This window comes from Eulemur rufifrons, chromosome 8, assembly GCF_041146395.1.
Source record: "Eulemur rufifrons isolate Redbay chromosome 8, OSU_ERuf_1, whole genome shotgun sequence".
Taxonomy (NCBI): Eukaryota; Metazoa; Chordata; class Mammalia; order Primates; family Lemuridae; genus Eulemur; species Eulemur rufifrons.
Genome location: NC_090990.1, coordinates 19,094,803 through 19,109,711, shown reverse-complemented (window position 1 = coordinate 19,109,711; position 14,909 = coordinate 19,094,803). Strand labels below are relative to the sequence as shown.

Here is a 14,909-nt window from a genome sequence, read left to right as displayed (position 1 = left end):
ACTCCAGCCTGAACAACAGAGTAAAACCCTGTCTCTAAAATAAATAAATATATAAATGAATTTTTAAAAAACTGAGGAGAAACCTAAAACTAGAGCCACTATGTGATCCAGCAACACCACTACTGAAGTCCAAAGGAAAAGAAATCTGTATATCAAAGGGATACCTGCATTGGTGTTTTTATCGCAGTACTATTCACATGGATATAGAATCAACCTAATGTCCATCAACAGACAAATGGATAAAGAAAATGTGGTATATATACATGATAGAATACTATTCAGGGATAAAAAATAATGTAATAAAAATTTATTGAAGTGCTATTCTTTTGTTGAACATTTAGGTTGTTTTAAGATTTTTATTATGAAATATATTTAGTTTTTTTCTATACTTTAGCTAACTTCCTCAGCCTGGATTACCAGAGATGGGACTATTGGGTCAAAGCATATGAACATTTGGTGGTTCTTTTTCTTTTTTTTTTTTTTTAGTTTATTTTTAACTGACAATCATTTGGTGGTTCTTGATATTTACTTCCAAATTGCTTTCTGGTAGGTTTTCACTGACTTATAATGCCAGTAGAAACATGAGAATACCAATTTTACTATAATTAAAAAAGTATTGTGTATTAAGATTTTTATTAAAAATCATGGAGCTAGAAAAATATTTCATATAAACCAATTTTAAAATCAATCAATTTGACTTCTCTCCTTCCCCCCCCCCCAAAATTCAAAAAAATTATTTGAACAATGGCAAAATTTTTGAAATAAGTGTGTGAGTTCTCAAAATAAGTACTTTGAAGGGAACTAGTTATTTAGATGTTTCTCTTCTGGTATATTTGTTTGCTTTTCTAAATTAGTCTCATCAGTTCACATTCACACCACCAAGGAAAAACACAGAAACAATTATAGTCAACTTGACATACGGCCAATGTGGTGACTCATATCCTGTTCACCTCTAGAGTTCAGTGTTGGTTCTATATTGTTGGGCCCCACAGCTGCTAAGAACCTATCACAGCCTAAGGGCATCCTGAGGAGCCTCTCTTCTTTAAGAAGAGGGAAGATCACCTTTCAAAGTGGATGGAGGAGGCTAACCCCTCCTACACTCCTACACTGGCCACACGGACTGAAAAGCAGGGCACAGAAAGGGAGGAAAGTCCCAGACACCCTTATTCCCCTACTAAAACATTACTTTTTCCATTAAAAAAAAATTTTTTTTAAGTTATACAAGAAATATACAATCATCATAAAAAGAGGCCAAAAGAATAAAAACTACAGCTTATCTCAAAAAATTAAAAATTAAACTACAGCTTATTTCCAACACCAAGCTCTATTAACACTTTGAAGTATTTACTTTTATGCCATTTTCTCTATGTACATGTTTTATAAAAAATAACATACTGTACATATTAAAACTTTTTCTTTCACATAATAATAATTACAGCTTACATTTACATAATGTTTACTATGGGCCAGGTACTATCCCAGATATTTTTTCATACAATAACTCATTTCATCTTCATGAGAATTTTATAAGGAAGGCAATATTAGTATTCTCATTTAATGATAAGGAGACTGAGACAGAGGAGTTAAGTAATTTGCTTAAGGTCACACAGTTAATAGGTTAACTATCTGGAATATTTTTCCATGTCACTAAATTCATTTCTACAAATTCTTTTTTTTTTTTTTTTTTTTTGAGACAGAGTCTCACTCTGTTGCCCAGGCTAGAGTGAGTGCCGTGGCGTCAGCCTAGCTCACAGCAACCTCAAACTCCTGAGCTCAAGTGATCCTCCTGTCTCAGCCTCCCGAGTAGCTGGGACTACAGGCATGCGCCACCATGCCTGGCTAATTTTTTCTATATATATTTTTAGCTGTCCATATAATTTCTTTCTATTTTTAGTAGAGATGGGGTCTCGCTCTTGCTCAGGCTGGTCTAGAACTCCTGAGCTCAAACGATCCGCCCACCTCGGCCTCCCAGAGTGCTAGGATTACAGGCGTGAGCCACCGCGCCCGGCCTACAAATTCTTTTTGAATGGCTACAGGATATCTTATTGTATGGATGAAGTATCATTTAATTATTCCATCCCCTTCTATTAGACATCAAGATTATTTCTATTTTTTGCTATCATATACATTGCTAAGATGATCAGCCTTGTGCTAAACCTTTGTGAACATTCCTAATTATTTTACGCTAAATGCCCTCAACAGCACTGATTTTTATTTCCTCCAAAAAGGTGCTCCTTTCTCTACTTTCTCCATGACCCTGAATGTTGTAAATTTTAACATTTTTGCCTACAGCAACTTTTTAAAATTCATATTTTCAGTTCTGAGAAATAAATTAGAACACTAAAGTATGAGTGATTTCTTTAGAGTAAAAAAGTCAAGGTCTAAAAGCTCTCCTTTTCCACAATCTCCTGCTTTTTACAGATGCTGGGCCTCATGTCTTATACACAAACTCACCAAAGAGGAATGAGAAGTGTTAACCTGGGACAAACCAGCTTACACAGTCAAGATTCTTTTGGTCTACAAGTCAGCATTCACTAATTCACTCACTCATTCATTCAACAAATATTTGAAAGATTATTATATGAGTAGTGCTATGCTGTCTAGGGGTTAAGGCGTTCACAGAAATAAGTATATAGGACAGTGCCAAATAAAACATTAAGCACAGTGCTGGGCACATAACAATTGATAAAAAAAAAATCAATATTTATATCAGGCACTGTGCTGAATGCTAAATGAGTGGATTAACTCACTACAACAATCTCTAGGAACAGGGTTCTGTGATCACATTAATTTTGCACATAAGAAAACTAAGGCCTAGAGAGGTTTACCCAGAGCAACATACTTGCAGTGGAGTTTAGATTTCAACTTGAGATTCCAAAGTCTGTGCTCTTAGTCATTATGCTATACTATAAAACACAGTTCCTCCCCTTAGGAAGCATACAGTCTTGTCAATAATACTAAAATTGAGAACAGCTAACATGTATTAAACACTTATGTACCAAATTCTCTGCTAGGTCTTTATGCATATTGATCATTTAATTTATATGAAAATCCTATGAAACAGGGATAACCTTATAATTATGCTTGTTTTACAGATGAGAAAATAGACTTGCTGGGAGTTTAAATGACTTGCCCAAGAAACGAACAGCTATTAAATGGTAAGGCTGGAAGCCCAAATACACAGACATGGAACTACCTCACGGGGAACATGATGAAATGTGAAATGAGTGATGCTACTTAGCTGCTGTCAAAAGTCAGAGGTCAGAGGAAAGACACGTGACCTTCTTGTTGTCCAGGAATGATCACAGAACGACAGAAAGGGAAAATCCTAGTGCCCTGTCAGGCTCTGTGTTGAAAACCTTCCCACAGTTTAGCTCATTATATCCTCTTGCGATGAAGGTATCATTATTCTCAATTTGACAGATGAGGAAATGGATTCTTTGCGAGGTAACGCAATATGTCTGAGGTCACATAGCTAGTAAAGGGATGGCCAGAATGGGAGGCTACATATATCTCTCAAGCCTGAGCTCTTAACCACTGTGTTACATGCTTTCCATTGTTTAGTCTTGCTTTTTGGTTGTGTAGGAATCACATTGGCAGAGATGAATGGAAAAGGCAATGGTGAAAGGGTATTAGAAAGATAATACAGTAGGATGACTATACGCAACAATATTACATAGTTTCAAACAGCTAGAAGGAGGATATTGAATGTTCCCAACCCAAAGAAATGGATATGCTCATCACCGTGATCTGATCACTATACATTATATGTTGCAAAACATCACTATTTACCTCATGAATATGTACAATTATTATTTGTCAATTTAAAAACTTAAAAATAAATAAAAAAGAAAGATAATAATACATAAGAGCAAGCTTGTTCAGTGCTAAAGATTAATTTACTTTTGGAAGGAGCCCTTTGTTCACATAGCTTTTATGTCTATGCAAATTGTATAAATGTCTGTTTCTGCTGTTATAATGGCAGCTACTAAAAACAGGGACTACGAAGCCAGGCATGGCAATGTTTGTAGTCCCAGCTGCTCAGGAGGCTGAGGTGGGAGGATTGCTTGAGCCCAGGAGTTTGAGACCAGCCTGGGCAACATAGCAAGATCCTGTCAAAGAAAGAAAGAAAGAAAAAATGAAAGAGAGAGAGAAAGAAAGAAAGAAAAGAAAAAACAGGCCGGGCGCGGTGGCTCACGCCTGTAATCCTAGCACTCTGGGAGGCCGAGGTGGGTGGATCGTTTGAGCTCAGGAGTTCGAGACCAGCCTGAGCAAGAGCGAGACCCCATCTCTACTAAAAATAGAAAGAAATTATATGGACAGCTAAAAATATATATAGAAAAAATTAGCCGGGCCTGGTGGCGCATGCCTGTAGTCCCAGCTACTCGGGAGGCTGAGACAGGAGGATCGCTTGAGCCCAGGAGTTTGAGGTTGCTGTGAGCTAGGCTGACGCCACGGCACTCACTCTAGCCTGGGCAACAGAGAGAGACTGTCTCAAAAAAAAAAAAAAAAAAAAAGAAAAGAAAAAACAGGGGCAATATCTTAGCCATTTTTGTAACCTAGCATCCAGCATAGTGCTTAGCTTGCAGTTCCAGCAAAGGTGGGAAAAATAGGGAAGAGTCACATTGCATAGATCTTGGAATGGCAACTAAGGAACCCACAATGCAAATATCCTAAATAAAATAGTAGGTACCCAAACTCAACAGAATATTTAAAAGATAAAAATCATGATGCATATGAGTTATCCCAGAAGTAGAACAATCACCCAACAGCAGAAAATCTGTCAATATAAATCACTACATTGATGGATCGAAGGATAAAAAAATCACATCTCTTTTTTCACACTTAATAGAGAAACCTGATGAAACAGCATTAAGATCAGGACTAAGCTGTGGATGCTCACTATTAACACTAGCGTTACCCAGAGTGTTGGAGAGTCTGGCCAATTCTTTTAGGTAAAACAGGTATGTAAAAATAGAAAGGGAAGAGATGCAATTGCCATTGCTTGCCAATGATATGACAGTCTATATGGAAAATAAAACAGTATCAGCAGGAAAACTATTGGAATTATAAAAGAATTAAGTATATTTGCAGAATAGAAGTTATCTCACAAAAATCAATAGTGGCCCGCACCTGTATTGCCAGCACTTTGGGAGGCTAACGTGGGAGTATCGCTTGAGGTCAGGAGTTTGAGACCAGCCTGCACAAGAGAGAGACCCCGTCTCTACTAAAAATAGAAAAAATTAGCCCGGCGTGGTGGTGTGTGCCTGTAGTCCCAGCTACTCAGGAGGCTGAGGCAGGAGGATTGCTTGAGCCCAGGAGTTTGAGGTTGCAGTGAGCTATGATGATGCCACTGTACTCTAGCCTAGCCAGAACAACAGAGTGAGACTCTGTCTCCAAAAAAAAAAATCCATAATGTTCTTATACCAGCAATAACCACCTTAAAAATGTAATAAAAATATACTATCTACAATAGCAACTAAACTACTTGTATAGTGTATTGCAGGAATCAGCAAACTTTTTCTGTAAAGGGCCAGACAGAAAATATTTTCCACTTTGAGGGCCACATGGTCTGTATTGCAGCTATTCATATCTGTTCTTACAGTACAAGAGCAGCCATAGACAATATTTAAATGAATAAATATAGATGTGTTCCAATAAATCTTTATTTACAAAAACAGGCAGCAGGCAGACATGCATTGGTATAGTTGGCTGACTACTGGTCTGCAGTAATTAGCCTAAAAGCAATGCCCAAGAAATTTATCAAGAAAAAAACTTTAAACTCTATTCAGGGACATAAGAAGATCTGTCATACTTGGCATAACCCAAATAGTGCAAAAATTTTATTCATTTACTTAATATTCAGAGCACCTACAAGAAACCCAGGTACTTTTTGGGGTGCTAGGGATACAGCAGAGAACAAAACAAAGCATCTGCCGTCACTAATATTACATTTTAGTGGAGAAGCAGTAAATAGTCAGACGGTAATAAATGCTATGAAAAAACTTAAGAAACAAGAATAGAGAGTAGAGAGTGACAGAGAGTTATTGTGCTACTTAATTTTGGATGGTCAAGGAAGGCTTCCTTGAAATTTTAGCAGAGACCTAAAAGAGGTAAAGGAAGGCCAGGCGCGGTGGCTCACGCCTGTAATCCTAGCACTCTGGGAGGCCGAGGCAGGAGGATCCCTTGATGTCAGGAGTTCGAGACCAGCCTGAGCAAGAGCGAGACCCCCCGTCTCTACTAAAACTAGAAAGAAATGATCTGGACAGCTAAAAATATATATAGAAAAAAAATTAGCCAGGCATGGTGGCACATGCCTGTAGTCCCAGCTACTTGGGAGGCTGAGGCAGTAGGATTGCTTGAGCCCAGGAGTTTGAAGTTGCTGTGAGCTTGATGCCACGGCACTCTGGTCTGAGCAACAGAGTGAGACTCTGTCTCAAAAAAAAAAAAAAAAAAAAAGAGGTAAAGGAAGCCAGCCACCCTGAATTCTGGGGAGGGAGTGTTCCATGCAAAGATGTTAGTTCTCTCCCAAATTAATCTGTACATATTCAATGAAATTCCAATAAATTCCAGTAGTAATATTGAAAAACTATTATAAAGCTCACTCTAAAATAAATATAGAAGAATAAAGGTCTATGAAAGCTAAATCTATTTTTGAAAAGTAGTAGTACCTGCCCTACTGGTAGAACTGGCTCCACCACAAAGCCACAGCAATAAAAACATTGTGCTCCTGGCACTGAAACAAAGAAAAAGACCAATGAAATAGAATGCAGAGCTTAAAAATAAAGCGTATACATGGAAACCTAATGTGTTTGGGGTGCTAGATTGCAAAGATTGTTTTTCAGATGGTGATGGAATAACTATTTCACTGTAGGGAGAAGAAAGCTGGATTTTTACTTAGAACCATACAGAAGATGGAATCCAGATGGATTAAAGACTTAAATGTAGAAGTTAAAACTAAAAAGCTAGTGTAAGAAAATACAGGAAAAATCTATGTTACCTAAGGTAAATAAAGGCTTCCTAAAAAAGACTCCAAACCATAAGGTCAAAATTTAGGACATCTACTTATTTAATGACATTGCAGATAAAGTTAACAGGAAGGTGATAGACTGAAAGAAGATATTTGCAATGTTTAAAACAAAGGGTTAACATCTAGAATATACGAAGATTCCTGCAAATAAATAAGACAGAAAATCAAACAGAAAAAATGGGCAAAGAATTTATAGATACCTTAGTTTCACATACTAAAGAAGTCTGTATACCATCACATACAAAGAAGCAAATGAAAAAATTCTCAAATTTAATTATAATCATAATCGGTGACATGCAAATCAAAACAACCAAGAGCTGCCACTTTACATCCATCAAACTGGCAAAATTAGGAAGATGGATAACACTAATGACTGGTAAGGATGTGGATATGAGTTCTTTCACACTGGCAATAGGAAAGTAAACAGTACAGCCATTCTGAAAAGTAATCTGGCAATATCTAGCGAACCTGAGGACAGCCATAGCTATATGGACCAGGGGAATTTTCACACCAATCTAAAAATTTGCTTATTTTAGCATTTTTCATGGTAGTGTAGAGCTGAAGGCAGTCTAGGTTTCTATCATCAAGGGACTGAATGAAGTAAACATGGTAGATACACAGTGGTTATATGCCTGGATTCTGAAGACAGACTGCCTGATTTGAGATTCAGGGTCCATCACTTACTAGCTCTGACTTTGGACAATAGAAAAAAAAATTTTTAGTAATCTCTCTGTGCCTCACTCTCATCTATAAAATGGGAGTAAGATAACAATCCTCATAGTGTTGTTGTGAGAAGTATATGAATTGAAACATTTAAAGCATCTGTCACAGAGTTAAGCACTATTTAAACATTAATATTACTACTGTTGATATGAAAACATATGCAAGTTGGGAGGAGTTAAGCACTATTTAAACATTAATATTACTACTGTTAATATGAAAACATATGCAAGTTGGGAGTTATGAGTTAGATTTCCAAATAGCAACAAGAACATATCACAATGTTGATTTTTTTTACACTAAGAAAAGGAATAATATCATATATTTTGATATAAATTTGGGCCAGGCCTAGAACAAATGGGCTGACTTGCAGGCCCTCAAAGAGGAACACCATCTGATGGTCAAGGAAAGTCTAGGTTCTACGTTGTCACAGAAACCACAAAAGCGGTAGAAGAGGCCTTCCAAACTGTGATCTAAAACACTTCCTGCAGAGGGAAAAAGCACTACTGAGTCCCATCTTTCATTCTGGGTCATGGAATTAGCAAAAGATTGAAAAAACTTAAATGAAAAACTAAAACAGTTGAGTGTAATTTAGTGAATTGAACATATTTACAATAACTCTACTTACAAGACAGGCATACATTTAACATATCAGAGTGGGTGTCTAGAGCATAGAGGGAATGAGAGTAGAATTTGTAAATAAAGAGGAAGACTACAAAACAAGATAGGGGCTTTGCCTGAATCATTACAATAATATGCTGTGAAAGAGGAATAAGATTTACTCACTTCTGCAATCTGCAATTTGGGGGGGTGGGGAGGGTGGGGGAATTTGTTTTGCAAACATGTAGGGGAAAGCCAAGAAAAAGATCCCAGTGCTTGTGAAACCACAAGCTAACTAACTTGGTAGTCACTCTGCCTTGGAATTTATCACTAGGTGCGATAATACTATCCTTATCGTTTAAGGCAGTTTTGGATAGGTTATCTGTTACTTGCAGCCCAACGCATCCTAACAGAGGACGTTTAGTTCATATACTCTTTCAAGTGACAAACTTAGATTAAAAGAGAATTATGAGTTGTCTAATGCAGTGCAGCTGAGATGATAATTAAGTGGAGGTTCCAGAGGAAAATAAAAATTTTGAGTAACCTACAATTTTTAGCCAACCACACACTCTCCAGGTTTTTTTTTTTTATTTCAGGAAATTATGGGGGTACAAACATTTTGGTTATGTGTTATGACTTTGCTATATCCCAACCATGATTTGAGACATGCCCTTCCCCCCCTACAACGCTCACCACGTCCATTAGTTGTGAGTTTATCCACCCCCAAAGAATATTACTACTGTGTGAGCACCTTAGTGATCAGTCAGTACCAGTTTGATGGCGAGTACATGTGGTGCCTATTCTTCCATTCTTGTGATACCTCACTTCAGAGGATGGGCTCAAGCTCTATCCAGGAAAATACAAGAGGTGCTAGATCACCATCATTTTTTATAATTGAGTAGTATTCCATTGTATACATATACCATATTTTATTAATCCACTCATGGATTGACGCGCACTTGGGTTGTTTCCATATCCTTGCTGTAGTGAATTGTGCTGCCATAAACATTCAAGTGCAGATGTCTTTATTATAGCCTCCAGGGTTTTAAAAACTCTATTATAAGTATTAAAATAATCAACATTTATCCCACTAAAAACTGTTACTTTAAGAAAATCCATTAAGTCATATGTTAAGTGGGAAAAGTTACAAAGAAGCTCTTTACAAATTAATAAGGAAAAGACAAACATCAGTAAAGGGAATTCATATAAGATATCTAATAAATATTTTATTTTTCCTAACCACTAGACCACCAGGGACCAATAAACATTTAAAAATTTAAACCTTGCTGATTAATACTTTTTTAAAAAATTAAAACTAAGGCCGGGCGCGGTGGCTCACGCCTGTAATCCTAGCACTCTGGGAGGCCGAGGTGGGCAGATCGTTTGAGCTCAGGAGTTCGAGACCAGCCTGAGCAAGAGCGAGACCCCATCTCTACTAAAAATAGAAAGAAATTATATGGACAGCTAAAAAATATATATAGAAAAAATTAGCCGGGCATGGTGGTGCATGCCTGTAGTCCCAGCTACTCGGGAGGCTGAGACAGGAGGATCGCTTGAGCTCAGGAGTTTGAGGTTGCTGTGAGCTAGGCTGACGCCACGGCACTAACTCTAGCCTGGGCAACAGAGTGAGACTCTGTCTCAAAAAAAAAAAAAAAAAAAAATTAAAACTAGTTACCATTTATCATCAAATGGGAAAAGCAAATTTTCATGGTAAGATCCAGTATTTGCAATAGTGTTGGAAACTTCATTTACAGTTGGTAGGCGTGGAAACTGGGATGTTGCTTGAAGGTATTTGGAAATTCGTGGCAGAAGTCTTACAATAGTGCATACTATTTGTAGTTCCCTAGAATTTATCCTCAAGAATAATCACAGATGTCAATAAAGATTTAATTAAAAACACTAATGTTATAGGAATGTTGATAAAAGCAAAAAATTAGGATCACTAAAAATCCAAAAGTAGATTGCAGTGAGTTATGATGACAAGACTGCACTCTATCCTGGGCAACAAAGCAAGAGCCTGTTTCCAAAAAAAAAAAATCCAAAAGTAGAGGAATCAGGCTGGGCGTGGTGGCTCACGCCTGTAATCCTAGCACTCTGGGAGGCTGAGGCGGCAGGATCGCTCGAGGTCAGGAGTTTGAGACCAGCCTGAGCAAGAGGGAGACCCCGTCTCTACTAAAAAAATAGAAAGAAATTATCTGGACAACTAAAAATATATAGAAAAAATTAGGTGGGCATGGTGTCACATGCCTGTAGTCCCAGCTACTTGGGAGGCTGAGGCAGAAGGATCGCTTAAGCCCAGGAGTTTGAGGTTGCTGTGAGCTAGTCTGATGCCACCGCACTCTAGCCAGGGCAAAAGAGCAAGACTCTGTCTCCAAAAAAAAAAAAAAACAAACAAACAAAAGTAGAGGAATCAATTAATTTATGGAAAATCCATATGATAAAATACAAATAGTAATTAAAACTGTCAATATTTAAATACCAGCTCTGCCAAATAGTAGCTGTATAGCCTAGGGAAAGTTAATTGATCTCTCTGCACATCAGTTTCCTGTTTTTTTTTCCTTTTTTTTTTTTTTTTTTTTTTTTGAGACAGTCTCATTCTGTTGCCCGGGCTAGAGTGCTGTGGCGTCAGCCTAGCTCACAGCAACCTCAAATTCCTGGGCTCAAGCAATCCTCCTGCCTCAGCCTTCCAAGTAGCTGGGACTACAGGCGCATGCCAAAATGCCGGGCTAATTTTTCTATTTTTAGTAGAGAAGGGGTCTCGCTCTTGCTCAGGTTGGTCTTGAACTCCTGACCTCAAGTGATCCTCCAGCCTTGGCCTCCCAGAGTGCTGTAATTACAGGCGTGAAACACCGTGCCTGGCCCTCAGTTTCCTGTTTTAAAATACCTAAAGCATTTAGGATAGTACTCACACATAAGAACTCAATAAGTGAGTTATTATTTTGTTTTTACAAAAGCACACCGTGGACTAATGTCCTGGAAAGATGTTAATGGTAAATTAATGAAAAAAGGTTATAAATCAGTATCTATGGAATATTTTTATAATAAATATATCTCATATACATAAATTTACAAAAAAAAAAAAAAACTAGAAGGATATATACCTAAATAGAACTAGCATATCTCTTTGGATAACAGGATGTTATTTTTATTATTTTGTCTGTGCTGTATTTTAAAATTTTTCAACAACAAATGTGCTACTTTTATGAAAGGTAAAAACTATCATCCTGTGAAAATTAAAACTAGGAACTGTCATTTTCTTTTCTGCTACAACTAGTAATGAATCCATCCCAAATTAGCAAGATAAGGGAGTAAAGATCAGAATTATAGAATTACAGACATTTCTTTTCATAGCCTTTATTTCCATATAACACAAGCTCACAGCCTCTACATTATCAATCTTATACACACATGGTGAAACCGAGATTTTTCTTTCCAAAAGCTAATTTATTCCAGTTTCTCCTCTTTATTCAGAAGGATTAGATGGATTTTCCATGTTATCCTGAGCCTTTAATTTATTATGGAAAGACTGTCATGAAAGTGAAATCACCACCTGAGGAAAACAGTGCAAAGAACCAACTAAATCCTCACTGTCCTTCTTCCTGAAGGAAGACTACCTGGCTGGCAGTAGTGAAATGGAGTGTTTAAAACAGCTTTTTCTAATAGGTGAGGACAGGCCCCAAAGATGCACAGACCTTCTTAGTCACATGAGCCTTTTGGGGTCTATTTTCTCTAAGTGAACCAGAGGTTTCAGCTGCTCAGCAAAGTTCCTCATGTCATCAGAAACCATGTCCTGCCCAGCCGGTGCAACAACACTTAATTCCACAAGATAGGAGAGCGACAAGGCCTCAGTACTATCTGTGTTCCCTGGCACTAGGATGCGGAAAATCTTGTACACCATAATCTTCATGATGCCCTTACGGAACAAGTGTCCCTTGGCAACAAACTCATGGTCCATGCGGAAGCCCATTTCCATCAAGAAGTCGGTGAGGTTCTCAGATGTGGCAATATCCACGCAGTTTCTCACTAGGGCATGGCGGTTCTTGTCTCCCATTTCTGGCTGTCCTAGGTAGCGTAGATGCCAGGGTGCCCCTGCCCTGTCCATAGAGCGCCGAGCCCTCAGAACAAATGGGCTGGCCTGCTGGCCCTTAAGGAGGAACACCATCTCATGGTCAAGGAAAGTCTCAGGTTCCATGTTGTCACACAAACCACGAAGGCGGTGGATGAGGCTTTCCAAACTGTGATCTAAAACACTTCCTGAAGAGGGAAAAAGCACTACTGAGTCTCACCTTCGTTTTGGGTCATGGAATTAGAATTACCATATAATCCAATAATCCCACTTGGGTATATACTCAAAACAATTCAAAACAGGATCTCAAAGAGATATTTGCACACCCATGTTCCCCTTAGCACTATTCACAACAGCCAGGAGATGGAGGCAACCCAAATGTCCATCAACAGATGAATGAATTAAAAAAATGTGGTATAGACATACAATGCAATACGATTTTGTCATATACTATAACATCGGTGAACCTTGAAGACATTATGCTAAGTGAAATAAACCAGTCACACTGTATTATTCCACTCACATGAGGTTTCTAAAGTAGTCAAAATCAGAAACAGAAAGTAGAAAGGTGGTTGCTAAGGGTTGGGAGTAGAGGGGAGGGGGAATTAATGTTTAATGGGTACAGATTCAATTTTACAAGATGAAAAAGTTCTAGAGATGTTGTACAATAATGTGAATATATTTAACACTAAACTGTACACTTAAAATGTTAAAGATGACAAATTTAATGCACATGAAACCATAACTTAAAATAACAATTAAAAAAAATAGTTGTTATATACTGGGTGGCAGAAACCATGCAGGTTGCCTTTGTGTAACAGTCTCTCATCTCCAGGGAAGTGGAACAGAAAAGAGGAAAATAGGTAATCCAAGCTCCTGGATTCACTTACCCTGTAACAAGTACTCCATCATGTTAATGGTGCCCCCAGTGACGGGCATCATGGTGACTGGAGGTGCCTCCATGGTGTCTGTTTGACTAAGTGGAAGACAACAGAACTGGACTCAGAGCCTCCAATCAGGTAAGGCACAGGATACACCTGGAAAATTGTTACACTTGTTTATACATCAGAATGGTGGAGAGACATCAGATCTGCCATGGCAGTGGCCTTGAAATAAAAATTCATTCATGCATTCAAATGAGTATCAGCTTATATGGCCAGTTTCAGGAACTCAAATATAAATAAAAGATAAACATAAATAACAGAAATATTCAAAAGAAATTTGATCATGGAATTACAGCATATCCTTCTAGTCTCAAGTTCTGAAACCTCCAAAAGTTATTGTGCAATCTTGAGAAAGTCATGTATCTTCTCACCCTGGGACTCAATGTCTTTCTTATAAAACGGGGCCAACGATATTTAACCCCCAAGGTTATGTGGCTCCAAGGACATAATAGACATGCAATAACATTCAGAAGTCAGTAAAAGTGACTTAAGGGACTTTGACTTCCCTTCGTTTTACAGATGAGGATATTGAGAGTCAGAGAGGGGCCCAAGGACAGAGAGGGGCACATGGCAAGTCAGTGGCAGAACCTGGACCAGACTAGACTAGACGTTCTGCCTCTCTGAAAATGCCTTTTAAAGCAAGTTAGGTGGAAGCGTGAAGTTCTTTCAGGTCCTCCTAAGCCGGCATCCAGGACACATGACCACTGACACTAGAAACACGCCTCCCCGCGCGCTCTAGCTTCACGCAAAGCCAGGAATTATATCCACCCGCGCAACTAGGAGCCTTCGAGCGACAATTACCCGCAACCTTCCGGTTAACCCAGCTCGCCAAATCCCCTGACGGGTGCAACCACTCAATTTCCTCTTCTTCCCACTTGCGGCAGGAAGCCGACGTCGCGCAACGTAAGGATGCCGAGAGGGCAAGCAATCGCGTTTTGCTGCCGGGCAAGCAGAAGCGCATGCGCAAAACTCGGTGCTGCCGTATGAGAGGTGGTGTCCTCCGGGAGCTGCCAGGAGCGTTGGTGTCATAGACCGTCCTCTAGGAAAATATTTTTTTCAGGTTCGACGACCTGGAGATGTTTTTGTGTAGGAAATTTCTTGGAACTGTTAGTACTGAAGAAAGAGATTATGTTTAAACTTTGATCTCGGAGCAGGCGCTGTCAGGGGTTGAGGGGGTGGCTTGATTCTGGGGAAGGGAGCTGCAGAGAAAAGAGAAGAGGAGACGCGAGTGTGATAAAACAAAGACCTCTTTTTGTCAGGTACCTGAATGTGGAAAGGCAAGACGCCCTGACTGCTTAGCATAATGTGCTGAACAGTTAAGGATCTCAGCACTACACTATTTTTTCACTTTACTGTGTATGTTATACCTCAACTGAAAAATAAAGTGAGATTGCAAATTCAACGAATATTTACTGAATGCTGCTAATGTGTCAAGTGTAGGAGGTGCAGACGGCAGGGACTAGGGTGAGGCAAATGAGGCACCAAAAAACTCAATAATTAAATAATCTATTTTTTGTTATGGCAAGTGTGTTGTTACACATTCCTTAGC

The 14,909-nt window shown here is 38.6% G+C and overlaps 1 protein-coding gene across 3 annotated transcripts in view; it reads right to left on the bottom strand.

Moving 5' to 3' along the window:
• The window catches only part of LOC138390546 (mediator of RNA polymerase II transcription subunit 18), a 108,275-nt gene extending 94,030 nt beyond the window's left edge, over positions 1 to 14,245 (bottom strand). For 2 of the 3 annotated variants that reach the window (XM_069479647.1, XM_069479649.1), the window contains exons 1-2: positions 14,162 to 14,245; positions 13,307 to 13,453 (exon numbers count right to left, since the gene is read on the bottom strand). In XM_069479647.1, coding sequence (XP_069335748.1) covers positions 13,307 to 13,379 — 73 coding nt within the window. In that variant the 5' untranslated portion in view covers positions 13,380 to 13,453; positions 14,162 to 14,245. Of the gene's footprint in view, positions 1 to 11,719; positions 12,605 to 13,306; positions 13,454 to 14,161 lie in introns of those variants that run through there. The other variant, XM_069479653.1, reaches the window with a different exon arrangement.
• Positions 14,246 to 14,909: the final 664 nt, after the last annotated feature.